Source organism: Electrona antarctica, assembly GCF_951216825.1.
Source record: "Electrona antarctica genome assembly, chromosome: 13".
In the NCBI taxonomy this organism is placed as follows: Eukaryota; Metazoa; Chordata; class Actinopteri; order Myctophiformes; family Myctophidae; genus Electrona; species Electrona antarctica.
The window spans coordinates 1316509-1331682 of record NC_136794.1 but is presented as its reverse complement, the minus strand read 5'-3'; the positions used below and the strand labels follow the sequence as shown (position 1 = coordinate 1331682).

At 46.9% G+C, this 15174-nt stretch overlaps 1 protein-coding gene across 3 annotated transcripts in view; it reads left to right on the top strand.

The window, feature by feature from the left end:
* Positions 1 to 206: 206 nt before the first annotated feature.
* The window catches only part of pms1 (PMS1 homolog 1, mismatch repair system component), a 54232-nt gene continuing 39264 nt past the window's right edge, over positions 207 to 15174 (top strand). For 2 of the 3 annotated variants that reach the window (XM_079517894.1, XM_079517892.1), the window contains exons 1-7: positions 207 to 301; positions 1832 to 1890; positions 2638 to 2721; positions 3363 to 3416; positions 7805 to 7933; positions 8459 to 8561; positions 9118 to 9281. In XM_079517894.1, the coding sequence (XP_079374020.1) occupies positions 1843 to 1890; positions 2638 to 2721; positions 3363 to 3416; positions 7805 to 7933; positions 8459 to 8561; positions 9118 to 9281 (582 nt within the window). In that variant the 5' untranslated portion in view covers positions 207 to 301; positions 1832 to 1842. The remainder of the gene's footprint in view (positions 302 to 1831; positions 1891 to 2637; positions 2722 to 3362; positions 3417 to 7804; positions 7934 to 8458; positions 8562 to 9117; positions 9282 to 15174) is intronic. The other variant, XM_079517893.1, reaches the window with a different exon arrangement.

Sequence of the window (15174 nt, the reverse complement as noted above, 5' to 3'; positions counted from 1 at the left end):
TTGGACAATATTTTATCTAAATTCGAACTTGTCTAACAATAACACTCTCTCCCTGTGCACGTTTATTTTTTTCCATTGTCCATTTTATATTCATTTAATTTCCATGTATTATTATAAACGTTGTTATTATTATAAATAACTTCCTGGTTTTAGTTTCTTATTTATTTTGTAGTCCCCGGGCAGACTTCCTGTAGTTCCTCCTATTGGCGGGGACTACACACATGGGGTTTGTTTATAATGTGTTGCTGGATTAGTGGAGAGAACTGCATGCGTTCTGCTGCTGATAGGAAGCTTTGATCAGGTCAGTATCATCATTCATTCATGGATCGGTTAATTAGTTATTGGTGTTCATCATTCAATGATTATATTACGTTAATATCATAACGTGCAGACTGCATTGTAAAGCTCGTATTCAAGGCTCTTTGGTTGCTTGCAAGCCTGATGTAGAACCTCTAATAAAGACAGTAATTTTCATATTAAGGTCCATTATTTATTCATCATTTGAGACACAGACCACAATTCCACGCTGTATTAATTGATGTTGGTGCCATTAGGAGAGACAACAGGCACACGTTGATCAAAATAACAATTCTTCTACATTCTCTAATTATGTAGACTTCTTGTAAATGAAGTAATGCAGATGTTTAACAATAATGTAACTCTTGAGAGCAATAACATGAAACCAAATGGACCCATTACCACCATGCAGGGACCCATGTTGTACTATCATGTTTTATATAAAGAAACGTTATTTCTATTGATTGAAACTGCTAAACAACAGATAAACAAGCCCAAAGTAACAGCTTGAACAGAGATGAAATGAAATGATTACTATATTTACCCAGGGTATCTGGGCTAAGCTCAAGAACTTGTTTCCAGCCAGGCCCTGCTCATAGAACATTTCATCGTAGTGGTTCAATGCCTTGTTCAAGGGCACTTCAGCGGTGGTAATTTTAACGTGTCGGACCGCTGATTCGAACTGGCGACCTTCCGGTATCAAGACCGCTCCGCAATCCGTTCGGCCACCGCTGCCACCAGTCAGCTAAATCTGACTTGCCTAAGCCTGCAGTCCAGTTACATGTATTTTTCAGAATTAACAAAATTATTATAATTTTCTTAAATACAGAATGAGATCATATCGACATTGGTAATATATCGGTTATCGGCCATAGCGGTAATTAATTATTTCTGATATCGATATCGGCCAAAATGTAGCAGCACATCCCTGCTACACTGGGTCCTTCATATTCAATTCATCATTCAACATTTAATGACGTACAAATGTGCGTTACTGTACTGTGACATGGTACAGTGGTTGTCAACCTGCGGTCCCACTCCCAGGGACCCCCAGGGGTCCTTGAGGGGCTTCCAGGAGGTCCCCACCCAGATTGATGGTGAAATGTCACCATTTCACCCATAGATATTAAAAAAATAAGATGCCTCATTGGCTGCTGCAGTTCGTTGGAGCCACGTGTGTTGACGGGAGGGCGGAAGGATTTACACTGGTACGCCGGGAAAGAGTGGACCGCACACTACGTCACGCTGCCACTCAAGTGACTACTGGCCAATCACAGCGCATCTTTTCCGGGACTATATCAGACCCGAACATGCGCTCTGTGACGCACGCTCATGCTTTCGCAAGGAATCTCGGGAATGTTTTGCCCTCCCTTGAGCACATACTATTACGCTCCAGAGCCGAAAGGGGCGTCTACCTTTTATATGTCTATGATTACACCATTACCATTGTACATGTACAAGAAAATACAGTGTGTGTGTGTGCGTGCGCGTGTGCGTGTGTGTGTGCGTGTGCGTGTGCGTGCGTGCTCCCTAGAAGGCGCCAGGATGCAGCAGCTCCCCGCGGATACGGTGCGTCTCCTGTCCAGCTCCCAGGTACGCATGACCTCTGACTAGAGATGGAGCTCCATACCCGATACCCCAAAAACCTACGCTTATCGAGTACCCGGTATCAATAAGCTTTGGGCTCATCAAGTACCCAGAATCAATAAGCTTTGGGCTCATCGAGTACCCGGTATCAATAAGCTTTGGGCTTATCGAGTACCAGGTATCAATAAGCTTTGGGCTTATCGAGTACCAGGTATCAATAAGGTTTGGGCTTATCGAGTAACAGGTATCAATAAGCTTTGGGCTTATCGAGTACCCGGTATCAATAATCTTTGGGCTCATCGAGTACCCGGTATCAATAAGCTTTAATTGGGCTTATCGAGTACCCGTTATCAATAAGCGTTGAGCTTATCAAGCCTGTTATCGAGCATAGCGGCCATGATGTCATGTTAAAACAATCGAGACAAGAGGCGATCAATAAATAAATGTAATCATCCATGCTGGGACAAACATGTCGGTCCAAAAGTGTATTGATAACTGCCAATTAACCAGCGCTGCCCGGGTAAACAAAATGACACTTTTAAAGTGACGGTACACATATTAACCAGTTAACAGTTTCTTAGAAAAAGTACTGTATTTGAAGGCCCCATAGTAAAAGATACTAGTTATGTTTAGAATTTGTCGTCTCCCGTCTTTCCACAAAATAATAGAAAATGCTCGATAAGAACCCGGCTCGCTAAGCCATCGATATGCTGGTTATCAATAAAGGTTAACGAGCTCCACCCCTCCTCCCAGGTCATCACCTCGGTGCTCAACGTGGTCAAGGAGCTGATGGAGAACTCCCTGGACGCTGGAGCCACATGCGTCGACGTTACACTGGTAAGAAGAATGATTATTATTATTATAATAACCCATTAACCCATTTAGGCCTGACGTCGGAATTTAAAAAAATGTCTTCTAAATCATGACAATTTTCTGAAAAACCTCATGTTTCTATATCAGTGGTTCTCAATATTTCATGTCAAGGACCCCAAAAACTATATGTAATATGGCACCGAAAATATGTTGTTCCAGGGACACAGAAGCAAAGATTTGAGTTAAAAACGTTCGCTCTGAAAGAATATATAGATTTGCGCCACATTTTCACGATTTAAAAAAAATAGCAGACCTACAAGCTCGTAGCGCGCCACTCGGTGGCGCGCTATGAGCTTGTAGATCTGCTATTTTTCAATAGCTAAAAGGGGTTCCCGCCCAGAATGGGTTAACACAATCTGTGCTGAGATCATAGCTACTGTACCCCACTGTGCCAAAAAGAGATTACGAGATTTGATTATTTGGCATTAATCCATAATTAACTGTCTCAGTGCCACAGGACGCCTTTGGACGCCTCCCCTTTATCGTAGACCTGAGGCCGATTCTAAAACAAATTTAAATAGGTAGTCGACGAACATTTTTTTATTTATTTTAGTCGACAAAATCAACACTGCAGCATGTTCTAAATGTTGTGTCCGGTGTTTCAGGAGAACTACGGCTTGGACCGAGTGGAGGTCAGAGACAACGGGAGGGGCATCCAGGTAGGAGGGGCTTCCAGGTAGGAGGGGCTTCCAGGTAGGAGGGGCATCCAGGTGGGAGGGGCTTCTGGGTAGGAGGGGCATCCAGGTAGGAGGGGCATCCATCCAGGTAGGAGGTGCATCCAGGTAGGAGGGGCATCCATCCAGGTAGGAGGGGCATCCAGGTAGGGCTGCAAATATACATTATATTTAATATTCACATATCTTTTTTTGAGTGGTGCAAACCACTCCAATAACCAGCTTTGTCTGTACCCGTGTGTGTACCTGTGTACCTTTGTACCTGTACGTTGCCCCACGTACAGGTGAGCATGGTTGCTATGGTTAGTGTGTGACGTCACTGCACCACTCAGTTCACACGGGTGTGATTTTTTCTACATCGACCCCCTTACCACTTATCCTTAAATGTATTTGCCATTTTTTCACTATTGTAAAACATTTTTAGATAGTTCAAATAACCGATCTACAAGCTCACAAGGTGTCGATGTAAATCGGCTAGTTGAACTATCTTAAAATGTTTTAAAATAGTAAAAAGGAAAAAAAGGGCAATCATTTTAGGGATAAGGTCTAAGAGGTGGGCTCTATTTTCATCCATGCTATCCCTAAACTACTTTGCCTGCTTTTTTACTATTTTTGAACAGTTAAAAGACTATATAGCTATTTTAACCCATTTTGGGAGGGAACCCCTTCTGGTGTTTTAAACATTATGTTATACTTTAGCTATTGAAAAATAGCAGACCTACAAGCTCATAGCGCTGCACCGAGTGCCGCGCTACAAGCTTGTAGGTCTGCTATTTTTGAAAAATCGTGAAAATGTGGCGCAGATCTTTGAATATATATATTCTTTCAAAGCGAACGTTGTTAACTCAAATCGTTGCTTCCGGGGGCGTCGCTGGAACAACATATTTTCAGATGGGGGTCGGTGGCCAAATACAGATAGTTTCTGGGGTCCTTGACATGAAATATTGAGCACCACTGATATAGAAACATAGGAATTTCAGAAAACATTTAGAAGACATTTTCTTTTATTTCAACGTCAGGCCTAAATGGGTTAACTATTCAAAAAATGTTTTTGAAATAGTAAAAAATACAAGGCAAAGTAGTTTATAGGGATTAGGGGTTTAGCATGGACGAAAATAGAGCCCAAAGTCTGCAACGAGAACACAATAGACTCAGTACAGAAGTCCTGGCGTCACTCGTTGACCAGTCCTCTGGGACACCCTGTCTGTCTCACTGTCTGTCTCACATCCTCTGGGACACCCTGTCTGTCTCACATCCTCTGGGTCACCCTGTCTGTCTCATTGTCTGTCTCACATCCTCTGGGTCACCCTGTCTGTCTCACTGTCTGTCTCACATCCTCTGGGACACCCTGTCTGTCTCACTGTCTGTCTCACATCCTCTGGGACACCCTGTCTGTCTCACTGTCTGTCTCACATCCTCTGGGACACCCTGTCTGTCTCACTGTCTGTCTCACATCCTCTGGGACACCCTGTCTGTCTCACTGTCTGTCTCACATCCTCTGGGTCACCCTGTCTGTCTCACTGTCTGTCTCACATCCTCTGGGACACCCTGTCTGTTTCACTGTCTGTCTCACATTCCCTGGGTCACCCTGTCTGTCTCACTGTCTGTCTCACATCATCTGGGACACCCTGTCTGTCTCACTGTCTGTCTCACATCCTCTGGGTCACCCTGTCTGTCTCACTGTCTGTCTCACATCCTCTGGGACACCCTGTCTGTCTCACATCCTCTGGGTCACCCTGTCTGTCTCACTGTCTGTCTCACATCCTCTGGGTCACCCTGTCTGTCTCACTGTCTGTCTCACATCCTCTGGGTCACCCTGTCTGTCTCACTGTCTGTCTCACATCCTCTGGGTCACCCTGTCTGTCTCACATCCTCTGGGTCACCCTGTCTGTCTCACTGTCTGTCTCACATCCTCTGGGTCACCCTGTCTGTCTCACTGTCTGTCTCACATCCTCTGGGTCACCCTGTCTGTCTCACATCCTCTGGGTCACCCTGTCTGTCTCACATCCTCTGGGTCACCCTGTCTGTTTCACTGTCTGTCTCACATCCTCTGGGTCACCCTGTCTGTCTCACTGTCTGTCTCACATCCTCTGGGTCACCCTGTCTGTCTCACTGTCTGTCTCACATCCTCTGGCTCACCCTGTCTGTCTCATTGTCTGTCTCACATCCTCTGGGACACCCGGTCTGTCTCACTGTCTGTCTCACATCCTCTGGGACACCCTGTCTGTCTCACTGTCTGTCTCACATCCTCTGGGACACCCTGTCTGTCTCACTGTCTGTCTCACATCCTCTGGGTCACCCTGTCTGTCTCACATCCTCTGGGACACCCTGTCTGTCTCACTGTCTGTCTCACATCCTCTGGGTCACCCTGTCTGTCTCACTGTCTGTCTCACATCCTCTGGCTCACCCTGTCTGTCTCACATCCTCTGGGACACCCTGTCTGTCTCACTGTCTGTCTCACATCCTCTGGCTCACCCTGTCTGTCTCACTGTCTGTCTCACATCCTCTGGCTCACCCTGTCTGTCTCACTGTCTGTCTCACATCCTCTGGCTCACCCTGTCTGTCTCACTGTCTGTCTCACATCCTCTGGGTCACCCTGTCTGTCTCACTGTCTGTCTCACATCCTCTGGGTCACCCTGTCTGTCTCACATCCTCTGGGTCACCCTGTCTGTCTCACATCCTCTGGGTCACCCTGTCTGTCTCACTGTCTGTCTCACATCCTCTGGGTCACCCTGTCTGTCTCACATCCTCTGGGTCACCCTGTCTGTCTCACTGTCTGTCTCACATCCTCTGGGTCACCCTGTCTGTCTCACTGTCTGTCTCACATCCTCTGGGTCACCCTGTCTGTCTCACATCCTCTGGGTCACCCTGTCTGTCTCACATCCTCTGGGTCACCCTGTCTGTTTCACTGTCTGTCTCACATCCTCTGGGTCACCCTGTCTGTCTCACTGTCTGTCTCACATCCTCTGGGTCACCCTGTCTGTCTCACTGTCTGTCTCACATCCTCTGGCTCACCCTGTCTGTCTCATTGTCTGTCTCACATCCTCTGGGACACCCGGTCTGTCTCACTGTCTGTCTCACATCCTCTGGGACACCCTGTCTGTCTCACTGTCTGTCTCACATCCTCTGGGACACCCTGTCTGTCTCACTGTCTGTCTCACATCCTCTGGGTCACCCTGTCTGTCTCACATCCTCTGGGACACCCTGTCTGTCTCACTGTCTGTCTCACATCCTCTGGGTCACCCTGTCTGTCTCACTGTCTGTCTCACATCCTCTGGCTCACCCTGTCTGTCTCACATCCTCTGGGACACCCTGTCTGTCTCACTGTCTGTCTCACATCCTCTGGCTCACCCTGTCTGTCTCACTGTCTGTCTCACATCCTCTGGCTCACCCTGTCTGTCTCACTGTCTGTCTCACATCCTCTGGCTCACCCTGTCTGTCTCACTGTCTGTCTCACATCCTCTGGCTCACCCTGTCTGTCTCACTGTCTGTCTCACATCCTCTGGCTCACCCTGTCTGTCTCACTGTCTGTCTCACATCCTCTGGGTCACCCTGTCTGTCTCACTGTCTGTCTCACATCCTCTGGCTCACCCTGTCTGTCTCACTGTCTGTCTCACATCCTCTGGGACACGCTGTCTGTCTCACTGTCTGTCTCACATCCTCTGGGACACCCTGTCTGTCTCACTGTCTGTCTCACATCCCCTGGGTCACCCTGTCTGTCTCACTGTCTGTCTCACATCCTCTGGGACACCCTGTCTGTCTCACATCCTCTGGGTCACCCTGTCTGTCTCACTGTCTGTCTCACATCCTCTGGGTCACCCTGTCTGTCTCACTGTCTGTCTCACATCCTCTGGGTCACCCTGTCTGTCTCACTGTCTGTCTCACATCCTCTGGGTCACCCTGTCTGTCTCACATCCTCTGGGTCACCCTGTCTGTCTCACTGTCTGTCTCACATCCTCTGGGTCACCCTGTCTGTCTCACTGTCTGTCTCACATCCTCTGGGTCACCCTGTCTGTCTCACATCCTCTGGGTCACCCTGTCTGTTTCACTGTCTGTCTCACATCCTCTGGGTCACCCTGTCTGTCTCACTGTCTGTCTCACATCCTCTGGGTCACCCTGTCTGTCTCACTGTCTGTCTCACATCCTCTGGGTCACCCTGTCTGTCTCACTGTCTGTCTCACATCCTCTGGGTCACCCTGTCTGTCTCACTGTCTGTCTCACATCCTATGGGTCACCCTGGCTCATCTTAGAATCGTATCTGCACAGGTGCAGGACACCTGTCTGTTTCCTGTCTGTCTCACTGTCTCCTCCACCTGTCTCACTGTCTCCTCCGCCTGTCTCACTGTCTCCCGCGCCTGTCTCACCCCCTGCAGGTGCAGGACACTGCGGTGATGGCCGTCAGACACTACACGTCCAAGATCTGCTGCCACGACGACCTGGAGCGCCTGGACACCTACGGCTTCCGCGGAGAGGCCCTGGGCTCCATCTGCGCCGTGGCCGAGGTCAGGGGTCACTGTCTGTCTGTCTGTCTGTCTGTCTGTCTGTCTGCCTGCCTGCCTGCCTGCCTGTCTGCCTGCCTGCCTGCCTGCCTGTCTGGACACCCAGAGCCATCTAATAGAAGAGTTACGCTATTACGCTATTGAGGGGGCAGAAACCGAGCGCTCGAGCGCTGTTCATGCAGCCTGAACTGAGACAAGCTGGAGTTGGAAATACATTGTTTTCAACGAGGGTGGCGCAAATAAGAGATATTTTAAGCATGTGTGCAACATGACAACTGTTTTAGTAAGTATTGTACAGTAACAACTAAAGTCTCTTTAATGTTTATGTTGTACGTATTACTTTAAATCATTAAAGCTGGGCTGTCCAATGCAGCCAGAAAAAGGACAAATAAGCGCGTGTGCACGTCGAATCTGTATGTAGGCTGTCTAACATGTCAGTTAAAGCAAAAAAAAATAGAGAATCGAACCGTCGTCTAACCTTTTAGGCCAAGCTAAAATGCAGTGATCATCTGACGTGATGTGTTGCAGGTGTGCGTCACCACAAAAACTCAGGACGATGACATCAGCACCCAGTATTCCCTGGACCTCGCTGGGAAGGTGCTTTCCCAGAAGCCATCTCACCTGGGCCAAGGCAAGTCCTCTTTGGTGCACTGTTTCTGAAGGCAAGTCCTCTTTGGTGCACTGTTTCTGAAGGCAAGTCCTCTTTGGTGTACTGTTTCTGAAGGCAAGTCTCTGGGGCACTGTTTCTGAAGGCAAGTCCTCTTTGGTGCACTGTTTCTGAAGGCAAGTCTCTGATGCACTGTTTCTGAAGGCAATTCTCTGGTGCACTCTTTCTAAAGGCAAGTCTCTGGTGCACTGTTTCTGAAGGCAAGTCTCTGATGCACTGTTTCTGAAGGAAAGTTCTCTCTGGTGCACTGTTTCTGAAGACAAGTCTCTGGTGCACTGTTTCTGAAGACAAGTCTCTGATGCACTGTTTCTGAAGGCAAGTCTCTGATGCACTGTTTCTGAAGGCAAGTCTCTGATGCACTGTTTCTGAAGACAAGTCTCTGGTGCACTATTTCTGAAGGAAGGGACATCTACAGTGAACGGGGGGGGGGCAACCAAACCATAAACAAGCATCAATTGTAAACATCCATCCAGACAGACTGTATTTCCCTTTCATGCGGTCGTGTTTCTGTCTCTTCCAGGAACGTCGGTGTGTGTTCTGAAGCTGTTCCAGAAGCTGCCGGTGAGGAGGCAGTACTACGCCACCGCCAAGAAGTGCCGAGAAGAGCTGAAGAAGGTCCAGGACCTGCTCATGGCCTACGGCATCATGAGACCTGAGCTGAGACTCACGCTGACTCACAACAAGGTGCAGTAACTGACTCACAACAACTGACTCACAACAACTGACTCACAACAACTGACTCACAACAAGGTGCAGTAAGTGACTCACAACAACTGACTCACAACAACTGACTCACAACAAGGTGCAGTAACTGACTCAACAACTGACTCACAACTGACTCACAACAAGGTGCAGTAACTGACTCACAACAACTGACTCACAACAAGGTACAGTAACTGACTCACAACAACTGACTCACAACAACTGACTCACAACAAGGTGCAGTAACTGACTCACAACAACTGACTCACAACAAGGTACAGTAACTGACTCACAACAACTGACTCACAACAACTGACTCACAACAAGGTGCAGTAACTGACTCACAACAACTGACTCACAACAAGGTACAGTAACTGACTCACAACAAGGTGCAGTAACTGACTCACAACAAGGTACAGTAACTGACTCACAACAAGGTACAGTAACTGACTCACAACAAGGTACAGTAACTGACTCACAACAAGGTACAGTAACTGACTCACAACAAGGTGCAGTAACTGACTCACAACAAGGTACAGTAACTGACTCACAACAAGGCACAGTAACTGACTCACAACAAGGTACAGTAACTGACTCACAACAAGGTACAGTAACTGACTCACAACAAGGTACAGTAACTGACTCACAACAAGGTACAGTAACGGACTCACAACAAGGTACAGTAACTGACTCACAACAAGGTACAGTAACTGACTCACAACAAGGTACAGTAACTGACTCACAACAAGGTACAGTACACTAAAACACAACACAAAGCGATGCTGAAAAAACAGGAAACCACAAACCGGAATCTTTTTTTATTTTTTATTTTTTTTTACTATCCGGTCTGGACCGGATCACACAGCGATTTAGAAACACAGAGCAGGCTTTCCTCCGAGGTGGAAAGCCTGGCGACGCGAGGCCAACTTGAACTGGCAAGGTACCACGCACTGATTCAGCAAACGTTTTCATACCACGACCCCATATTGCGGGGCGGCAGAGGCTCAGGGGTAGTAGAGTGGCCGGAAGAGCGGCCGGAAAAAATCGTCATATAATTCTTAATATTGTAAACATAATGATATTATTGTAGCATCATGATATTTGGCCATAACTCCCTCATCTGAGGGAGCTACCTTTGGTGAAGTGGGTTGTTGCCCAGACTGGTGAACCGTGGGTCATGGGTTCAATCCTGGCTTGGACTTCTTGGCCGTTGGTGCGTGAAATGTTAGAATGGTAATATGTTGTATAAGAAAATACAATGAGTAATGGTAATACTTAATAAATAAATGTATTCTTCCTAACGACTTGCACCACAGCAAACCTATTCTGGGGGAACAATCACCAAAAGTAGCTGATCTACAAGCTGTCATGATGAGGTTGTGCAGCCTATATATTTTGGTTCTGTATATAGGGCTTAAATTAGTCCTTTAATGGCAATGTGTACCAATATGATGTTTTAATGCAGACCCATTACAAATAAGGCAACATAAACCCATAATAATTGAATAAGTGTGGAAACAATCATTGGTTTGTGATGTGATCAGATTGACTGCTTAATAAACAGTAAAGACATCGGGATTAGGTTAAACCTGGCTGTTAGCCTGGTCCGGAGCAGGCTAAATCCACAGCATTAGTTTCCATGGTAACTAGTGTGGCATTGCTTTCATGAAACTGAATCAAGCCTCAACATATCCAGGTTAACTGCCTAAATTAATCTGGCAAGATTAACCAGTTTTCATTAAACCAGTTAATCACTGATCCAGGATATATTGAACCAGGATATCTGTTGAATCCCGGTTTAATCTCTAATCCACGTTTCGTGAAAAAGGCCCCAGATTGGTTAAAATAACATCCTTGAAGCACATACATTGTTTTGGTTTTGGACTTTCCTGCAGGCCCTAGAAACCCTCCTCTGCACTTCCACACGACGGCCACAAGGTGTCTCCATCGGCCTTCATAATGCTAGCCTGCTACTCCTCCTCCTACACTGCGAAATGCTCCCGTTAAATTAACTCTGTGAGGGTGTTAAATTAACTCTGTGAGGGTGTTAAATCAACTCCACTTCATTTATAAAGTACGTTTAACACAACAGAGTTGAAACAAAGTGCTGCACACAAAACAACAATACAATTCCAAGGGCGAAAACAACAATACATATTAACAGGGCAACATAAAGACGACCTAATCAGCATCTTGGAACGCCACCGAGTGCCGCGCTATGAGCTTGTAGATCTGCTATTTTTCAATAGCTAAAGTATGACATCATTGCTTTAATCCACAACAATAGAATTAGAACTATAGAGCAGTGGTGGGCAACTTTGACGATGGCGAGGGTCAATATATTTCCACACTGCATATTACTGTCGTAGCAAACATAGCCGATCTACAAGCTCAAAACGTGTCGCAATGCACCGCGTTTTGAGTTTGTAGATCAGCTATTTGAATTGAAAACCTGAATATTATTTTGCTATTTTTGAATTGGAATCCTGAAAAGTAACCTTTTTCCTTTGAATTTCAAATGCATTTAGTTATAGTTATGTTAACTTTATGAACTGTTGACATAACTACATTGGGCACAAAAAGACTAACATTTTAATACTAGTCATTAAGTAGCCTGGCTAACACGCCAGACTCAAATCACACTGTCGTGTGGTATTTGAGTCTGGAGATGCTGTGTATGGATCTTGTTTCCCGGGGGGGCGGGTTCAAACATTTTCTCTTTGACGCAATTGGTCAGAGCTACTGTCAGTCAAAGGTCTCAAGCATTGAACGTCACTGTACCAAAGCCCGCCCATATTGCATACCGTGTCCCGATTGGCCACACCAGTTCTCTGGTGTAGGAAATGGCCGTACAATTGAGCCTCTCCAGACCGAACGGCTGATTCGGTCTGGCTTATTAGCCAGGCTAGTCATTAAGTACTAGTCATTTAATACTAGTCATGAAGTAATTAAAGCGGGTTTGGAATTGTAACAGCTGAAATCAATACTATATCAGTATTCTGATTTTAACATGCGGGCCGCATTAAGTGAAGGTGGGGGCCGCATGTGGCCCCCGGGCCGCCAGTTGCCCACCCCTGAACTAGAGTATGATTTCAATAGACCTAGATCATACATGGGCAACCGGGGGCCCGGGGGCCACATGCCTCGGGTTGATACTGGAGTATTGGAATCCTGCTAACATGACCAGCTTTAATTACTTCAGTCTAGTATAGCTTAACCCATTTAGACCTGAGGACGATTCTACAAATGCCTTCTAAATTGTGACAGTTTTCTGAAAAAACCCTGTGTCTATGTCAGGGGTGCCCACACATTTTTGACTTGAGAGCTACTTTCAAAATGAGAAGCTCAACAGGATCTACCTACCGAAAATATTATACCATTGCTGAAAATAGTTTAAATATGTACCTGAGGGGGCTTTGGAATAATGGAGCTGGCATTACATATAAGACAAATGCTCTTGGAATGGGAAATAGAGGGGGAGAAATTGAATAGGTATAGGGTTTTTTTGTATTTAATTTGTAATGCTACAGACGTTTCTGTGCACAGCAACACTCTTGAAAACAAAGTATTGCATTGTGGGTTTGAGCTGACAGGCCCTTTTGATGTCAAACAATCAAGTCACCTTAATTCAAGTGGCCAGATCCAAAACTTTTTTTTTAAATATTTACATGAAATATAAAAGGGTCATGTCATGTGATCTACCTGCACAGCCTGTGTGATCTACTGGTAGATCGCGATCTACCTTTTGGGCACCCCTGGTCTATGTCAATCGTTCTCAAACATTTTCATGTCAAGGACCCCAAAAATATACAGTATGTAATTGGCCGCCGACCCCCATCTGAAAACATGTTGTTCACAGAAGACAAGATTTGAGTTAAAAACGTTCACTCTGAAACTATGAGCTTGTAGATCTGCTATTTTTGATACGACAGTATATATGCAATGTGGCCCTCTGGAGTCAGTGACTATAGTGGTAGTGGCCCTCTCCATTGTCAACGTTGCCCACCCCTGACCTAGATGGAACAAATCAAGCCCTATATCCATATAATCACATATAATCACAAACAGCTGATCTACATCCTCAGCCAGATAAATGACACGTAAGATCTACGCACTTGTAGATCAGCGATTTTTAGAAAGTTTGATGCCAAATACTTTGGTATCTCTACTTGTAACGCGGTACTTCTCTTCCCACTGAAATAATAACCACGCTGGTTCCGTGGGGAACACTTTGGAGGGTTCTTTTAACCCTCTGTTTTCCTTTCCTGAAAAGTAGCTTTTCAGGAAAGGAGCACCAGCTGCGAGGGAGAGGAGAGGGGTCACGGGAGGGGCAGGGAGGGGAGGGGGGAGGAGAGGGGCAGGGAGGGGAGGAGAGGAGAGGGGCAGGGAGGGGAGGGGGGAGGAAAGGAGGGGACGGGGGAGAGGAGAGGGGCAGGGAGGAGAGGGGAGGAGGGGGAGAGGAGAGGGGCAGGGAGGGGAGGGGGGAGGAGGGGGAGAGGAGAGGGGCAGGGGGGGGAGAAGGGGGAGAGGAGAGGGGCAGGGAAGGGAGAGGAGGAGAGGAGAGGGGCAGGGAGAGGAGGAGAGGGGCAGGGAGGAGAGGAGAGGAGAGGAGAGGAGAGGAGGAGGGGAGGGGGGCAGGGGAGAGTAGAGGGGCAGGGAGGGGGGAGGAGGAGAGGAGAGGAGAGGAGATTAAACTTGAACTTGTCAGGGGGGTGGGGGGTGAGGGGGTCATTTATTTTGTGCCGTCAGCACTCCACGACGCGGCCTGTATCCCGTGTCTCGAACTCTGCTCTTCCCTTCCAGGCCCGTGTGTGTGTCGTGTTTCACAGCTTTAGCTCCAGGAACTGTTAACGGTAGCAGCGATCCGTTTTCCACGCCACGCCAAGACGTGTGTGTGTTAGAGCAGCGGACGGACGGACGAACGGACGCACGTGCTCCGGGCCGCGCTGCGCGAGCTGCACATGCTTTCAGAATTCAACACCCGGGCAGGGAGTTATGTATACTGTATACTCAGCCCAGCCCCCCCCCCCTTCCCCGCACACACACACATACACACACAAACACACACACACACACACATACACACACACACACACGCACGCACACACTGTGTTTAAAAAAAAATCCACATTTTTCTCATTCTTTTCTTGGAAGATATACGATCTACACAGATCAGCTACATGTACGTATGTATGTAATATAGGCTCAAAGTGGTTAAGTGATTTGCTTGGGGGACCCCCTGGGACCCATCACCCCCCCAACAATTTACAATTTACAATGTAGTCATTTAGCAGACGCTCTTAATCCAGAGCGATTTACTGTACAGAACAACCCATGGTAATACAAATCAAATACATAGAAATAGTCATGAAGACTCATACGTAAGCTAATAGCGTAACAGTGGAATATCTATATAATGAAACTATGCGTATACGCTAAAGAGCGCTATGTCTACATAAAATGCTATCTTAAGTTAGATAAGTCCAGCCTTTGCATATATATATATATGCCAATAACGCCATAAGGTCATCAAGGCTAGGGCAAATACTACGGGCTAAAATGGAGTCTGAAGAGGTGGGTTTTCAGACTACGGCAGGAGATTGGGAGTGAATTTGCAGTTCTGATTTCAACGGGAAGTGCATTCCATAGTTTTGGAGCCAGAAGGGAGAAGAAGTTTGGGGACGTGTGGAGCGTTGCCCCAGCGTTTTTTTTAGTGAATGTTCTTCCAGCTTCCCTGCGTTGGCTGATCCCCGGGGCTGGGGGGCTCCCCAGACTCCCCACTAGGTGATAGATCACCAATCGGCAGGCCTAGAGTTCAGGGTGACATGCTGGGTGACACTCAGCAGAAAGGACACACTCCTGGCTCTGAAAATAA